Source organism: Temnothorax nylanderi, unplaced genomic scaffold (assembly GCF_030848795.1).
Source record: "Temnothorax nylanderi isolate EJ_2023f unplaced genomic scaffold, tnyl_v1.0 TNYL_tig0043_pilon, whole genome shotgun sequence".
In the NCBI taxonomy this organism is placed as follows: domain Eukaryota; kingdom Metazoa; phylum Arthropoda; class Insecta; order Hymenoptera; family Formicidae; genus Temnothorax; species Temnothorax nylanderi.
The window spans coordinates 352,909-371,007 of NW_027249105.1; the positions used below are offsets into that span (position 1 = coordinate 352,909).

The window sequence follows — 18,099 nt, forward strand, 5'->3', positions numbered from 1 at the left end:
TCGGCTTCGCTTATTTTTCGGAAAAGAGATTTTCGAACATCATTAAATTGTTACGATCGCACACCTCTAATGTATCGATGCGTTCTCTGATTAGATAACCAGAATAAAAACTGTTAAAGCAAAGACTACTTGGACTTGTATGAATAATGGAGTCTTATCATCTTAATTTTCTATCTAGAATCTAGAGTCTTTTGTTTGCACTTTTTTAAAATTTAATTGTCAAAAAACTTCTTTTTATATACACATCATCTGTCAGATTAGAATATAAGAGTAAATACGAAATGTGTCATTTAAAAGCAAGAACACGCCTTTTTTCTGTTTTACACCCTGCAGAGTATTATCTTATTGTGTTTTTCATCCTATACTGTTAAAACTTAGAATCTCCCCCCCCCCTCTCTCTCTCTCTCACTCACTCTCAGTCTCGTCTTTTTTCCCGGCTTACCACTTCTGCTTACCACTTCTTTGCGAAGTTTACGCTCTAAATTGTTTTTGCTCCAATTCCGAACGCACATCCAACCTTATTTCGTGTCTAGCGAAAGCTGCGGAGCTGAACATTTTCCAGCTGTAATTAATTAATTCTCCCTTTAATTCCACCACCCTTCCCAACTATTATCTCGAGTCTGCTTTTTTCTTTTTTTTTTCATCTCTGGTTAGATAATTTTACGTCTCTCGAAGCGAGAATGAACTTCGCTCGCCAAGGTATCTGTCATTAAAATTTGATGTGGCAGTAATGGAAGTGTATATAAGTACCTATATGCTCTTCTATATGTTAACTAAAACTAAATGCGGTTTTTATGAAGAGAAGACTTCTACTTGTTTCACAGTTTCCAGAGCTTATAGGTATAGCAAGAAATTACAAACTGAAAATCATACTGCCGTATTATTCTGTCATATTATCATATAAATTATATTCCTTTCATTTTCATGTAGGACAAAAGGTTTTGTAAGTGTATTTTATGTAAGATGTAGCTAACCTTACTGCAAATATCTTTTCGTGTTAATTCTATGGAAACAAAAAGTTACAAAGTTTTAACTTGACCATAGTAATTATGTATGATTATTGTGTATATCGTAAAATTATCTTTTTGCTGACTCGGACTATTTTCATTGTAATAAATAACGCATCCTGATATAACGCATACGCATGGATTTACAATTATACGTTAGAGATACTTTACGACCATCGTCGTTTAAAGACTCTTTTTGTCGAAATTCAAATTTGACGAAGAGCTCAAAAGGGAAGGGATGGATGGGCGCTTCGTGCCGGAAATTTCTCTTCGATTCACACTATGACGAGAATTCCACGCCTCGCTCGCTCTTCCGAGGGACTAATTCGGTGGGACCGGGTTACGAACGTAATTAATTAATCCTGCCTGTAATCCCACCCACTCGGCATTATTACGCCGTTTTTTTTTTTTCGTTCGTTGATACTGGTCTTTACTACGGGCCCTCGTTGTGTCGTTTTGTTTCATCTGGACCCCGGAGGGTCTGTAATAAATTAATTCCGCCTTTACCTTTATCATCTCCGCTATTTTCCTCTCTTTCCCCTAACCTCCATTTCCTTCTATTTCTGGCGCTCCCTCTCTCTGTTACAACACTCGCGTACGTTCGTTTGCCGTAAAATTCTTTTCAGAAGGAATATTTAACCGACACTTCAGACGGCGAGTAAAAGTGGTGAGAGTGCGCTTAATTCCTAGCTACGGGCACGCAAACCTCGTTAAAACCATGGATGAATTTATGCGACGGGACCCTTGTACTTTTTTAATACCTGAGTAACCGATCGCTAGCTTCGAGTGAACCAACACGCAAGTGTTCAAACATTTATTAATGTAACATTAGTATCGAAGTAAAGTAAATGCAAAGTGGTGGAAATTCAATATTTCCGTAAAATTGTCTCTTATTGAGAATTAAATGAATATATTTCTATACTGCAAGCGATAATTTATATTACGCACATCTAAGATCTGATACTCTACTCTATGCGAATAATTCCATTTATCAATTTACCGGCAAGCAATCACCGTGACGAAATGTCACGTGAAATATGCGAAAAAATGGGACATGCGGTGTCTAGGGATGTCGACTCGGTTGAATGAAGAAAATCGCTCGCTTAATTTAGCGCGAGATAAATTTGCATCAAAAATCCTCTGTGCGCGCCTATATGTTTTCTCTGCGATATATGTCTACATGCCACGTGATCGAGATAACAAGCAACGAATCCGTGTCCGGGTGGCGCAATAGTGTTAATAATGCTAAAACTTATGGCGAAAAACTGGCGCCGGCGACGCGTAATCAAACGCAAAGAACTTTTTCTCGTTCTCTCTGTCTTTTTATTGAAGCATCGTTAAGTCCACCGTGGAAGAAGAATTCGTTTTGCTTTGACGTTAGCTTTTAACGTCGCTCTCGACTGATGAAAATCGAACGCGAATAACAGGCGGACGAGCAATATCACGAAACGTACTACGTGGCGATATTAAATTAGAAATACCGCCTCGGTCGGAGAAACAAATCTGCAACACGAGGGAAAAGGTCGAGTACAGCGAGACCCGCCTCGCGGGAGAACGCACCTAATGACGCGCGCTTCCGAGCGCATAACGTTATGATGAGAAAACAATAGAGACAATGGCGGCGGCGCGCACCGCTCAGCGAGGAAAGATGTGTCGTTGGACTAAGAGGGTATTAATTAAAACGCGGATACGCTCGCGCGCGCGCGTGTAGTCGCGCATTACGGCTTGCGAGAACTCGAGAGGGTACCCTTATTAAGCTTCATTAGCCGACACTCGGGTTAATTGCTTCATTTTTCCTCTTTACCCTCGAAGCAACCCGCTGCCGCTGCCGCCGCCGCTGCCGCTGCCGCCCTGGCACCTCGATTTCGTATCTTTCTTGCTGCGCATTCTGCGACGCAGGGCAAACTTGCAGCGTAAGTTATAATTTGCAATTGCATAATGTAGTCTCCAGTGCATTATGCAATTGCAAATTATTCTCGATTAGGGGAGACACGAAGTGCTGAGAATGATCCAGCGTGATGTCTCTCAAGCTTTTTTTTACGAAGATATTAAACGTGGATTATACTTATCCCCGAGGCTCTACTATGTGAATTACTATAGTAGTATCGATAGGGTAAACTCGGGTAAGATGGCCATAAAGGAAAGATGGCCAACTTATGTTCTTTCAATTTAGCTCGCCATGAAACATCGAATATTAACTCTCTTAGAGAGAGATATTAGTTGCTTTCCATTTACACTCAAGTGATCTGAGTCGCTCAGTTATGTGAGTATTTTATACTCAGGTAAGATATGTCATTTTGTATTTACCTGGTTATTTTGGTGACAAAGCTATCGCATAATAATACAGATCCATAGCCTCACTTTTAATGTGAGTTTATTAGATTCATTAAAGCACATGGTCTCGATTGTGGATAAAAACTCAGTTGAATCTCACTTGCCAGCATGCAAAAAGAACGTGCATTTAACTGAGTTATGACGTCACAAGTGAGAATTATCTGAGTTTTGATGTAAATGGAAAGCAACTATGAGCTCTGTGTTATTGATATATCTATTATGGATCTATTGAGCTTTTATATGCATAATGACGTATTTCAGGCGATAATTAACTGTATTCGAATGTATCGGTGCTAGACATGTGTCAACTTCGTTTTCATTTAATAAGCACGTTTATATCGTACGCGTAATAAAGTAACATCTCATTTGCATCTCATAAGCTTGGCTAAATAATGATCGCTATAAGAGCGGCAATAGCGATATTGCGGATTAAATCTTGCTATAATTCTGAATATGCTTTGCGAAATGAAATTTTTTCGTAATTCCTTTTCAGCGTAGATGAGGGAATGTTATAAAGTTTACGTGAGATTATTTCGCTCCATTGTAGTCTACGATACCCGAGGTAATTCTGAATTACGAATAAAGGGAGTGGGGTGAATTAGTAAGATATAATAGGACGAGGGGCGTTTAAAGTCCCCATTTCGCCGATATAAAAGATTTGGATATAATTCACGAGAATATTTAGAATTTTAGAAGATAAAATCTCGTAATTTTATGCGAAACTCTTGAAGATATATTTCTTCCTTCACTTTTTCTATAGCGATGAAATATTATTTAAAAAAGTAGTTTTTCGTGAAATACCTACCTTTTGACATTCATATATTATATATTATGTTGAGTTTTTAAATATATAAAGCGGCCGAATTTTTAAGGTGATCAGTTGATTTTACATTTTATATTAGGGTAGGATGATTCAAGTGAAATTGGACGCATTTTCGACATACTTGTCTGCGCGTATGTCTATTCATACACGATGTTATTTTCATTAGTGACATACCCGAGCTCGCGAAAGTTAGGAGATAACGAGTCGAAATTTCGCGCCGTACCACGGGCGTCGAAAAAGTCGACGTTCGCGTTTCCGCTTAATCGCCGTCCCAGGATTAGATACGACGTTAATTGCGACACGGGGTATCCGTAAAAGTTGCCGTTAAACGGCCATACGTTACGCAGCCGGGAGCGAAGGGGGCTCGCGGTAATGGAACAATTACCGTACTGTCTGCATAACTCGCGGTGGAATTCGCCGGAATTTTCGGAGAAGAGAGGAGAAGGCCGGCGCTCGCGTCGCGACGCCGAACGGCTAGGGTCGTGGCATCACGACGGTGTGACGAAGAGGTAAACGTTGCTCACCGGGGGGATTAGATATCGTCCACCGAAATTGGAAAACTTTATACCGGAAGTTAAACGCCTCTATTTTCTTCTGAAGATTAATCCGTAATATCTGTCCAATGACACATGGATATCTTGGAAAGGCAGAAGTTTCGATAGTTTCAGATATCAGAGAACGTGCTCAAGTTCAGTGATCATAGAATGTATAGCCCGACATTATAAAGTAATATTTAATACTTTTGCTCATTAAAAGAGTCGGTTATATTAATACCACGATTTTACAAATGTACCTTTAATCTTTTTTATGAAAAAGAAAACGTATTTAATTTAATTATTAATAGCAATTTTATTGTAAGTATCTAAAAAATATATGGGTATTACTTTTTTCCATTAACCAGAATAATAAATATTTTGTTCCAGATCAACGAATACGATATTTAAATAATCTGGATAAACAGCCGCTAGGCTGTTGACTATTTCAATAGTGTATGCGATTATTTACTTTACCGACGTAGAAAGCAGTAATATTACTTCCAAAAATACAAAATAATGGGTGTTTTTTTATTTGAACGACAACAAGTGTGTTACTTGGCAGAGAGAATTTTTCTCGCGCTCCCCAAGTTTTCGCTCTTCGCGAGGAAAATACGAACGATAGACGCGTTGCTATCAGCGCCGCGCCGGTCGGGATATTCAACCGTGAAACTCCCTGTAAGCCACGGAAAAGCCGACAACGTTTCTCGGCTTTCTCATTGGTTGCCGCCCATGAATGTGTATCCGAGGAAAGAACATCCACGCGCCGATCCGCGTTCGCAAAGAGTTACGGATACAGGTGGCTTTTCAGAAAATGAAGCGTTACCACGTTTGTGAGAGTACGTCTACTATAAACATGTGCTCATGGTTGCGTTGACTTAGCTGCATCGTTTTATATTCGATTAAAACGCAGAGTGATTTTTACTTGATAAAACTTTCTAAAAAAAATTTATAGGTTTTAATTAAAATAAAATTAATGCGTTACGTGCACGTTTATATGAAAATTACTTAGCATTCTTTTCGTGCAGCAACTTTAATTTTTACTTTTGATATAATCAAATTTACTCTAACTTGTTTTGATATATTTCCGTACGCTGTGATACATAAGAGCAGGCTGAAAAGATTCGTAAAATTCTTTCTTTTCTTTACTTTTTCCCCGGTCGCAAGAAATTCTATTGTGTTTCAATATTATGTCAATTTATACTCAATCCGTATTGATATTCCTCGAACGCCACAATCTACCTACTATCCACATGCTTCATCGATAGAATCAATTTCGTGGAAAAATGGGGAGAAAACAGGTCGATACGAAATTATCACGCAAGCCTTACTATCGCGGTCAACATCTCCGTAGCGATACAGCTTCGAGATAAAATTCCCGATGCGGCGGAATGCAGGCGCTGCTTGCCCGCGTGTCGATGCACCCGCGATGCATCGATGCGCGACCGTTCCTTCGCGGAAAACTCGAGCAGTCGACGACGAAGAACCTTATTTTTCGCTTTTTCCCCCCTCTCTCAATTCCCCCGTTTCTTTTACAAGATAAGCTGGAAGGTCCTGGCCTCGGCTTTCACGCAATACTATCCACGGTGCGCGCGGCGCAAATATTTCTTCCTTTGCATATCGAGCCCGACGCGCGGCCATTTGCATTCCTCTGTGTTCTTCCTCTTTACTTTCGCCCTGCCGCTTCCCTTCCACAAAGTAAGGAGGACCTTCGGACGTCCCTCTTATCCCATACCTTCCCATACCCTTCTTTCATCAATTTCTTCCTTCTTTAATCTTCTCCCTTCTGCTTTTTTTCCATTTTCCTTCCTGAGCTTCCAACGTCATTCGACTGAAGACGTTTGCAACCTCGAAACGTCTCTCACGTTCTTCAAAACTTCTGCAGGAACGTAGTTAACGTTTAACAAGAATATACAGGATAGGATCATCAACTTATCTGTTTCTAATGTAAAAAAATAGACAAAGACCAGGAATACAGCTAATAAAAGAATTTTAAAAATGATAATCTTGCTGTAATATATACAATTAAATTAATCATTATAGTTACACAAGTTGTACATAATTTTTATTATAGTATATATTTTATTTTATTATCTATAACTTATCGTACTTGTATCTAATTGATAATGAATGAATCGATACGGTATCAGCATACAATGCAACTAAAAACGGAATAAGGGCGTCGGACAGATAATGTGCATAAAGGAAATGGTAAAATTTTGGCTACATCACTGGGATGACTTTTCACAAAGCTATTTGCGGATTTCCATTGTCGAGACTATTTCCTGGGGATCTCTCGGTTCCATTAGCGCGACGGAAGTGTATCACTTGCCGACTGCCGTAAAATTAAGCGATGTGGAAAAGGCGCCGTTGTTATTGATGTGACACGATGCCGAGTGCTTCTCGTTGTTTTTATTACGATAAAAGTGATACCTTGGAGAGTTCATTTATTCGTAAAAGCGTCATTCTATGGTTGATTACGCTGTAGAAGATTAAAATCTTAAATTTGTAATAACGCAAATATCATTTGATTTTCAAAATTGTTAATAAAAAGAAAACATTTAAAGATATTATTATTAGAATCAAAGAGAAAAATTGTAAAAAACAATTTTTTAATTTAGTGTTTTATTATATTATTTTGTGATGAGTAACAGTAAATTTTATCTCCTGACGTTATAATTTTTGTTATTGATATTTGAGAAAAATAATAAATTTTAGATCGCAATATGCTACGGAAAAAAATCATCAGTAAATAACCAAAAATCCACATGATAAAACTGAACCTAATTATTCTGAATAATACAATACTGAAGCAACACGATAGCTTACAAAGTAATTTTAAAATTTGTATTTTTAGAGATAGAAAACTAGAAACGCTACTAGACAGTGATTTTAACACATGCCACAACTCGATCTATAATATAAAATATTATGAAAATAAATGTTTTCTTTTAAGTCACAGTCAGTGTACTATAAAAAAAAACACGAGATATTTGAAACAAATTTTAATTCTGTGAAAACTTTAATTGTGTTTTCCAGATAAAATTATTTTTATAATATTTTGTTTGCCATTTTCGTGAATATACATGTAATTTAATGATACCGTAGTTTTTGTTTGTTTTCTGGCAATAATCGTCCTATCGTTTCGGTTTAATCCTTATAACCGTCATACACAATAGCGGCAATTAATAAACCATCATTAAAACGCACCGCAAATTTGTGCAATTGAAAGAGTAATTATTTACCTGCGTTATTCACCGGATAAAAATCCGCAAAGTGCTCTAATTAAAACGAAATTGTAGCAAATAATTACTTCCTGCCATGCGAGCGTATTTCGATAATTTTCAACGTGCTGTTTATTACCTACCTGCATCAGCGTCGGCGTACAATTGCAGATAAATGTTATTAGTTGCGCGCTTTTATCAATTACGAATCAATGGGACGAATTAGACTTCGACAGCGATGGGATACATTTCACCCCATTTACATCTCGTGTGCGCCGAAGACCCAAACTAATTTTGGACATAATAATCCTCGGTATGACACGCAGCTGAAAAGCAATGAAATATATTATTTATTTCTCTTCTCTTTATTTTAGGCTGAAAAAAACCATTATATTTCGGGTTTATATATTTATTAGAAATATGATATACATGTAATAAAAATCTTTTTTTTTTTGCTGCGAAACTCATTGTTTCGTTCTTAAGATTTCTGCCGAAAAAAATTAACGATACAAAGGCCGAGATAGCGCGAGGCGCGGGAGCGAAAAGACGCGCGAACTAATTCTCGTGCTGGCTAATTAATACCCCGACCACAATGGCGGAAAACGGCGCGGCTCCTCGGCCTTAAAACCAATTTGTTGCCCGCTCTCGGGCTCCTTGCTTCCCTGTCTCGGAACGATGCGACGCGGGCCTGTATTATGCTTAGGGTTCCGCCATTATGTTTCCCCGGTTTTGGCGAAACAATGCAGCGTATAAGCGGCCGTCGCGCCGTGTCCCGACGTAATATTACGTCGGCTGATTTATATCGCCCGTTCTCTGCGACCTGCCCTGCAACATTACATTCACTCACTAGAGGCGATCGGGATCATTATGATGTAATAAACGACCGGGACGGACGCCGAAAGAATTCCACGTGCGAAGAAAGTCTCTCTTCCGCGTGCAAAAGAAGAGATTGTCGACGCGCCGGATCAACACGCGTAAGATCGTACGTACGTGAAAGCATTCAAATATTAGATCAAGGAGAATTTGAAATGGCAGATCAAGCCTTTATTATTTTAATTATGATTATATTTTAAACAATGAAATATTTCATTTATAATACATTATTTTCGCGATTGTGTACCGTGTAAGAATAATTATTTCTCCAATCTTCATCTGTGTATCTTGCAGGACTATCGCGGAATCGTGACAACTCGTGTAATCGCGCGCCACATCAGAGCGACATAAAGTTCTTACGCGGGATAGATCACTCGAGCTGCCTTCTTGTTAAACAAAACAAGCATTCGCCGTATCAGAGCAAATAAGAGCTCTCGGTCGTTCTAATATTTCCGCGCAATATCGCCGCCGTCATTTACGAAACGCCGGATAGTTTGTATAATGCAACGGCAGGATGCGTCTGTATATATTTGTGCAATATCCCTTTACGAAGTTCTTTTACGGACGACGAGGAAAGTTTCTTTGCGCGGAAAGACATCAGGCGGATTCAGTCGGTGCTGTTCCAAATACGATTATCATAATTAATATTTAACGCTTAATTAGTAGATTAATATTATTAGATTAATAATATTAGATTAATAATATTAGATTAATATTAACATGAGAAGTATATTAATTAATTAATTAATCGAAATTTTATGAATTTGTGACCGCTCCGAATATGATCCTTCGCATAGAATAATACTGTGTTGCTGTAGGATTAACATCGCAATGTCGATGAGATTTACCGAATGTCAGATACGTCGATTACATTTCAACAATTACTGCGTTAAATAATGACAATGAAATGCAATATAACGTAATTAATAACAAACGAAGAGCACCTAATTATTATTTTACAGCCTAATTAAAGTCTTGTTGAGATTCTTATTAGATTGCAATATTACGAGGTGTTCAATGGCTCATAATTTATATTTAAAAAAGATAAAATAGGATTTTTTTGAGAATGAGAACTCGGAATGTCAATATACAGATCTACATTTAACACGAAGTGACATTCAATCGAACAATCACGGCGATAGCGAGCGTGGGTTGCGTGAAAACGCGTCATAATTTCTTCCCTTTTTCTCTCGAGATCCTTTTAAACATGTCGCCCGTATTTCCAAAGTCAAATCTCAGATAGATTCGTCAACGCTCAACGTACGACATGGGCGATCGTTGCTACGTCGTTGCCGACCTCGCAATTTTGCATGAGGCTAAACGTGAAATTAAATCCGGGCGTGTAAACGACCGTCATGTATACCCTGTCACCAGTTACAAACGCGAGTCACGAATTCGTAGCACGGGGACGCGTCTTTCGCTTTTATTTACGGCTCGCCTGCTCGCACCGCGAAGCCGTCGATTTAATTCCAAAAGTTTCCGGCGTCGCGACGCCGCGACGCCGCGCCGCCGGGAAAGAGAGCCGCCCCGGTAACGCGACACGTGTCCGTAATGCCTGCGTAACACGTGAGACTTCTTGAATTTTGGTTGCGTCGATATACTATTTCTTTGAACGGCGCGGCGGTGAAAAGAAACGAATCTTGAAACGAGTTCAATCAACGCTTACTGTTCGGTAGTATGAAGCTTTTTGTGCATTGATTTTTATTATGAAATTCGTCTTTAAAAATTCTTTAATCCATCCTACAATCTATATATTATTAACAGAAGTACATTAAAAAAATGTCTAATTTGAGATGATTTTATTTCATCACAACGTTTGTTTATTGAAATTAAAACTCTTCCATAAAATCTCAAAAGTTTGATAAATTTTGATAGGCTTAGTAATATTCGATTAAACTTCTACAGACGGCTTCCTATGTAGGGTTTGCAAGTTGATCAAAGAATTCCTATGCGAAATTTATAGAATGTTTTTATTTATACAGCGCATTTTTTATTCACGAGGGAAATGTCATGTCGCATAAACTATAAACGCGGCTCCTATCAGAACAAAGATATTAATACACTGCACGCAACGCGGTGCATTCGTGCGTGCTGCGAGCGTGCGCGCGCGCCCGCGATTTTTTTCCATTTATTTCCCCATGTCTTTTCGCCGGGCGTTTTTTACAACCACTCGCAGGTCGACATCTTTATCGCCGCCGTTATACGGGTTCAATGTACCTTTTGGTTACTACCGCCTCGCTGATTAACCCTTTCAACGCCGATGGCATTGCGCGGAGAGTTGCGCAATTTATGCGCATACATTTCACTTGCGCGCCCGATTTCGCCGTTTTCTTAGTCATCCCTTATTCTCCTCGAGGTCAGGCACCGGGGAGGAGACGAATGCAGTAGGGTGTGCTTAGCGTGATTAAGGTAAATGAGTTCTAGTCGCGTTCCATCATGTAACTTTTGTGTTGCGTGATTTTGAGCAGACACGCGGTAGACATTAACACATAGTTTATGTTTATTATTTATATACGTATTACATATATATGTTTGTTATTTGATCCGCTAGTTTGTACGTACATTACCTGGAAATATTATTCAAATGCTTATATAGAACATGTATATAAATGGAATATTTATAAAAGAATGTTTACAATACCAAAATTATCAAATTTCATGAAAACATGTTTAAAATTTGCGACTTGTAATGTCTAACGGGGATTTCTATCTGGATTTATCGTCTGTGTTCGAAATAAATCTCAGTCGCTCTATGTACAAAAAAATGTTTTTATAGTAGTATCGATGAAATAAGTAAAACGTATCTTGTATCATATGAAAGAAATTAATTTGCTATTGATAATATTAATAACTATCGCTCGAGTATTATCAAGATTTGTTAATAAACGCAGTATCTAAATCGCAAGGGAAAAATGATTTCTTTTTTTAACACAGCACAAGGTTGGAACGCGTATTTCCATACGAAACACGCATCACTTATGTATTGCGTGACTAATTCATCACACGTACCCTAACACTCCGCGTAGTCCGAGTAATCTTACTTGTTTTAACACACTGTGGTTCACCCTTTCTTTCCCTCTTTAATATTTTCCCGTATTTTTGCTAAGACTGCCCGGTCATTTACAATTCTTTTGTGCGTGGAAAAAAAGCCACTCAAAGGAATTGCACGAGAAAACGTTTCGCGACATCAAACTTTAAGCGGGATAATTTGTTAGCGAACTATTATCTTAAAAATAGCAAATAAATTATGGATCAGCTAGAATAAAAAAATTATTGTTAATTTCCATTTTTTTGTTGCAGCTTGGTTTCTTCACGTATTACACAGTGGCGATGGGTGAGGTAAATCCCTCCGGGCCGGTGCCGATCGACAGTGTCTTCATTTACAGACCGGACAAGCGGCTCGAGCTTTGGAGGTTCGCTTTCTACATGTTCCTGCACGCTGGGTGAGTCTCATGATTTTTTTTATCAACACTAGATTGGTATTCGCGTCGTAAATACGTTTTGCGCGTATTCTCGTTCTTTTTTCCATCTCTCATGATTCAGCTGCGTGCGTAATTGCAAGCGCGTCTCTCGTGAATATACGACACGTATTTAACGGATATTTGTGGCGTCAGCTCTCGAATAATAATCCGATCTCTCGATCGGATCTCTCAATGTCGCGGTATCCTCGTGCCCCGCTATCCGACAGAACGCGCCGGCAATTTGATTCTCTCTTTGCTTCGTGACATGCAAGTGCATCGTTAATTTTCTCTACCATCACAGAGAGAAATGTAATTCGAGCACCACGCTTGCTTTTATATCACGTATTGATGCGCCTTTATGTAACATTCCACACCAACGTTTTTCGCACTAATGGATACAAAAGCAAATCTGCGTCAGTGCATATTCAAGTTATCGAGGATGTCGCAGGCCAAATTCACGGCTAGAAAAATACGAGAGAAAGAGAGAGAGTGAGAGAGTGAGAGAGCCGAAAGCAAGTCGATAACTTTCACGGAACTTTGGAGCGACGTGAAGAACACATTTTTCATATCACCCGAAAATTGCGTTCGTCGAACAGTCTTGGTTCCCGATTATCTCGAATAAAAAGTCTATCGCGTATAGATACAGGTTCCATTATTTTTTGAACGCGTTATTGCTATTATGTCGGCGATGAATAACAAAACTAAATTTAAGCGTCGCGACAATTTGATCATCATTCGTTTTTGTGATATTGCATCGCGATACTATCATATCACATATCGCAGTAATGCGATAATATTGAGAGAAAAAAGAGGGTGAGTTTCCGAGACTGCGGAATCGATGGCGTTGCAACGCGACGCGAATTATTACGATTACGGCAGCTCGAAAAAGAGCTCGAGATAAACCACGTCCCCGCCGTGCTTTTCGCTCCTTTTTTCATCTCTTCTTTCACCGGACTTGCAGAATCAACGTACCGTACACGTTTCGTGCGTGCGCTGCGAATTTAGTTCAGCACAATTTTACTGTTCAAAAAGATATGCAGTATGTTTTTTTACGTTTTGTCAACAATAGTGAACATAGGTCGAAATCTGGGTTTAGCAGAATACCTGGGAGGAAAGAATGTAAGCTCTAAGAAAAGTATAAAGGAAAATAAATAAGAAACGAAAAGTATTATAAATATATAGTAAAATAATAGATGAAATAAAATATATATTCCCTGAAAGGCTTGAAATAAGAAACTTTTCTCTATATATATTTAAAATATCGGATTGCTATTATGCATGTTGTATAGATGATAAGATCTTTAAAGCGAATAATTAGATGAAGAAAATTTAATATATAAGGAGATTGATTGATAGATTTATCCTGCGTTACTTAAATCTCTTTTTCCCTTTTAGACAAATTTATTTATAATTGCGAGGGGCAAACCATAGAATTCTCGCACAAGAAAATCTGTTGGAACGAAACAGATGAGACCTTGCGCACCTGCGATCAGCCACCTGTGTCCATTACGGGCGTTAGATATTAAGCTAGTCGATTATAGCCAATTAATTATAGCCAGTTTCGATCCTTATGACCGCGTATCGTGTTGTCGCACCTTTGCTTGACATCACATCGATTCGATTCGAGCAGCACTACACACAGGACACAAAATTGTATAAGCTTTCCGGCACGCGTCACTCTCCCACACCGCGGACAAGTGGAGCGCGGAGAGAAGGTGGCGGTTTTCTTCGCTCGCAGTTATTTTTCCATCGTACCTTTCGCTCTCATTTTTTTTCTCTTGCTCCCTCCAGTGGGTTTTGCCTTCCTCTCCCCTCCCTCGAATGAACTTTTTGCTTTTTTTTCTCTTATATCCCTGATATTTCTCTGGACGCATCAACATTTCTGTGCCCATTCCCTTCTGCCATAAAAAGAAAGGAGATCGAGAAATGAGATCGTACGGCCGACTCTGTGCTTCGTCTCTCTCTCTCTTTCTCTATCGCCGACAGAGTAGAAGTTTTCAGTGCGAATCTCTCTAAATTATTCATGGAAATGCCAGATAAGACGACCGTTTTCCGTACGTGCGTATGGAAACTGCGATAAAAGTGACCTCACCGCTGTTTTTTTTCCTATAGAAAGCGTGCGTTCGCCCAATTTTCGTCCCCCTTCTTTTTCTCTGATTCTCTATCTTCTTCTATATTTTATTCTCTTTGGTCTTCTTCATTCCATTTCTGATATTAGGCTCTCCTTATCTAATGCATCGTTTTTTTTTATTTTTTATTCCTATTTGCTTTTTGCACATTGCTGCAGTTAGAGTTTATCTTCACCTTATCTTTCCTTGTGCTGCTCTCGTTTAACTCTGTGAATCAGTACTATTAACATTTCTTTTATTAACCTTTTTCTTTTTTCTCATTTGATGGTACTAACCTTACTATTTATTATGCATCCTTTCATTATATGTAATTTGCCCGGGCTCACAGTCTTTTGATGCTGGCTAGTAGTTAATACCTTGCTAGTACTGCACCGTTACATCATTTTTACTGTTACAGTATTGTTCAAGCGGAACTTCAGTCTCTCGGAGTGTAATATCCTTCGCTTCCACTTCTCCCCTTCTCTTTTCTTTAAACTTTCTTCTACGATTCGCTGCGTCTTTGTCTTTCTTTTTACCGGTTACCGCTTTCGTCGATTCGCGCTCTCGCGGCTGTTGGATTATTAATGCGAGTAACGCCCCGCGCGCGTCCATCAAAAGTCATTTCTCCGAGCATTACGTGATCCCGAAAGAGTTCAAGAGCGGTAAGATACGTGGTAACGCGCGCGGTAAGTCGAAGATAAATTTCGTGGAAACTGATGAATTCATTCGAGGGACGGATCTCCGGGGAAGATGCTCTAGACGCGTATGGGTAGATATACGTTTTAAAATTGCATCTCGAGCAAACCGTATATTGCGACAAGGAACAAGGATAATAATAAAGCAATGGTAGTTTTATTTCTTTTTTTTTTATTTGCGTTATCGATACATGTCAGTGACCCTCGGATCGGCTATGTATACGCGAGCATCACGTGTCGGTTACGCTAATTGGTATAAATCGGGGTTATGATAAGCGGTATAATGCATCAGCGGTGACACACGAGCTGCCAGAAGAGACCAAAAGCGCGATCCATAATCGACGCGTAAAAAGCCTGACGCTTCAGTCGGGCGACAGGCGATTAATTATAAAAACAAGATGGCCCGCGCTATCGAGCGCCTTTTTCCGTCTCCGCGTAACGCCCGTTACCTCCGCCAAAGACGTTATCGAGCTCCCTCCGTTATTAATGTGAAAACTGTCTTTGCCGTCATGCTCCGAAGTCGCGTCTCCGTCCTATTTCTCCGTCTCCTTCTCTCCTTCTTTCTCCATGTTCGCGCGCGGTGCGGCCCGTGAGAAAGCCGGAAGCGCGGAAAAATCGAGACAATCGCCGTAATTGCGGGAAGTCAACGCGCACTGCAGCGTTGTCGGGGCGAACACAATGGTATCGCCGAGTCCGCAAAATACAAGCCACATCGAAAGGATCGCGTCGCTCGAGACAGGACACGCTTCCGTATTTCGTCGCCCGTGGTACCAGCGATTCGCGCGAATCAAGCTTGAATTCACGAGGACGCTTTGTTGCGTCCGAATCGCCGCCGGACACGCGCGTCCGTACCCCAAAAACGCAAGAATCTAGCGACGAAGCATTTTTATTTTCTACATTCTACAATGAATAGCAGTCGACACTGTCGTAAACGGATATCAATGCACGTAGATGTGTAGTAATCGATAACATAATTGTATTGATATGTAAGGCACTAAATTTTAACTCGTGAATATAGCCATATGAGAAAAAGAGCGTTTGTTTTTAATTAAAAGATTTTAATTAAAAGATAATTTAAATTATATTATGTCATTTACTTATATATTAAATTTAATTAATTTATAGAATTATGGAAACTTTTCTGTCTCTCTCTCGTTTTTTTCTTGACATTCACAGAGAAAAAAATTGAATAGTATCCACATTTTATTAAAAACATACTAGATTCTTTATAACAAAATTTACATAATTGCTACTGCTACTAGCGATAATGAAACACGTAGACGTTAAGATAATGCGCCGTCTTCTTCGTAAGAACGCTCGCGAACGTGGCATCTTTCGAGCTTCGTAAATCATGCCGAAGTTCCTCACCGTGAAGAAAGAGAAAAGAAGAATACGCCCGAATCTCTCGACTCGTAACTCAATTTAAATAACGATGTCCACCATCCCATCGCTTCTATAAGCCCTCGTCACTCGCGCGCTGCCGATGCGGCATTATGCATGCACGACGAGCGCGGCGACACACCATTATGCTGCGAGTCCTTTTAATGTCGCATAAATGCGCCGCGAGGCTGTGCTCCTTAATATCGCCGAGAGGCGATATTCCCTCTCGCCCCTCGTGCACGCGACGCGCGCCACGTGGATCGAAACTTTCGCCAGCCTGTTTTCCGCGAGAATGAAAATTCTTGTGGAAGATTGCCAAACAAATTACGCACGCAATTACATTCAATCTCTTTTCCAAGAGCGATCATTATGGAATTGCAATTACTTGCAATTACATATTACAAAAGTTAATCGGTAATATATGCAGCGAATATTTTGATAATGACGATTGATAATCCCGATAATTAGAATTTTGAAAAGAAATCAAGTTTACGAAATATTTAAAAAAACGATGATAATAAGGTACTTAATCTCGGAGATTCAATCCGCCAAACTCCCTTTACATTCGATCGCTTATATAATTCGAGAACTGTCAGCATCACGACAAGTTAAAGAGAGATTGACGCCGAATTGGTCAAAGAATCTGTCGATAGAATTAAGGTAGAGATTTCCCCGAGACAAACTCACCGACTGCTGAGGCATCACTGTCGACGGGTTCGGGTTCGTCCATGCCTTCGTCTTTCGTAAGTAAGAAGTTTTCGGCGCGTAATTAACTACTAGCAAGTAGTTAGAGGCGCTGACGGAACCACTTGCGCCCGTGGAACATTAGAGTCAACTTGCTTGGGAACTTTATCCCCTCGTTCTCGCTTCATACGAAGTTACCGGCACCGACTGTGTTCGATAATACTTTTGATCCGCTTACACGATCCCGCGGTTTTCCCCGCGAATTATCGCGAATTGTCGAATTAAACACAGCTGTCTGCTAGACATGTCAAAACGCTATCAGTCTTGTTGTTTTATTACTTCAAGTGCTACGTCATTGTTGCCTTAAATTTTAATTTCTTCCAGAATGATTTAATTATTTTTTCGGTTTTTGCGAATATGAAGTCGATTCTTTCCTTAATGAAAATTTCAAAGAATGTGCTTAATGAGAATTTAAACACTTGGACCTCTCTTACAAGCATTTTTGTAGCAGTCTTAAATGTATTTTGCTAGAAATTCTTACAATTCAAGTAAAATACATTTGGAATTAAATAACGCTGGTAAAAAGAACTTTAAACTGATTATAGTTCATCCTCAGAGTGACTATTCACTATTTTTGGGATTGGCAATCTAGATATCGATCGCATTGTGATTCATCGTAAGTACGCAATCGTCGGAATTGGAAGCCCGTCGTCAGTCCTTCTCCCTACCCAGACGACACGACGAAAACGATAAAACGAATAGATATCCGTCGTAGGAGGCCGGTTACCGTCATTCGTATTCGTCGAAATGGAAATTCGGTCCTCGAACGACGCTGCCTCTTCCTGTCGTGGACCCGAAACAGATGGCTAAGGAAAAAGCTGGGGGGGGGCGGATAGGGGAATATATTCGCGCGAAAATCGAGAAATCCGTCGTAATTCGTCCGCCATTCGCAATGCCCGAGAATTCATCTAATTGGT

At 39.6% G+C, this 18,099-nt stretch overlaps 1 protein-coding gene across 1 annotated transcript in view; it reads left to right on the forward strand.

Moving 5' to 3' along the window:
- The window catches only part of Stet (stem cell tumor), a 359,247-nt gene that overhangs the window by 318,520 nt on the left and 22,628 nt on the right, over positions 1–18,099 (forward strand). The window contains exon 7 of the mRNA XM_071704632.1: positions 12,095–12,237. Within this exon, the coding sequence (XP_071560733.1) occupies positions 12,095–12,237 (143 nt within the window). The remainder of the gene's footprint in view (positions 1–12,094; positions 12,238–18,099) is intronic.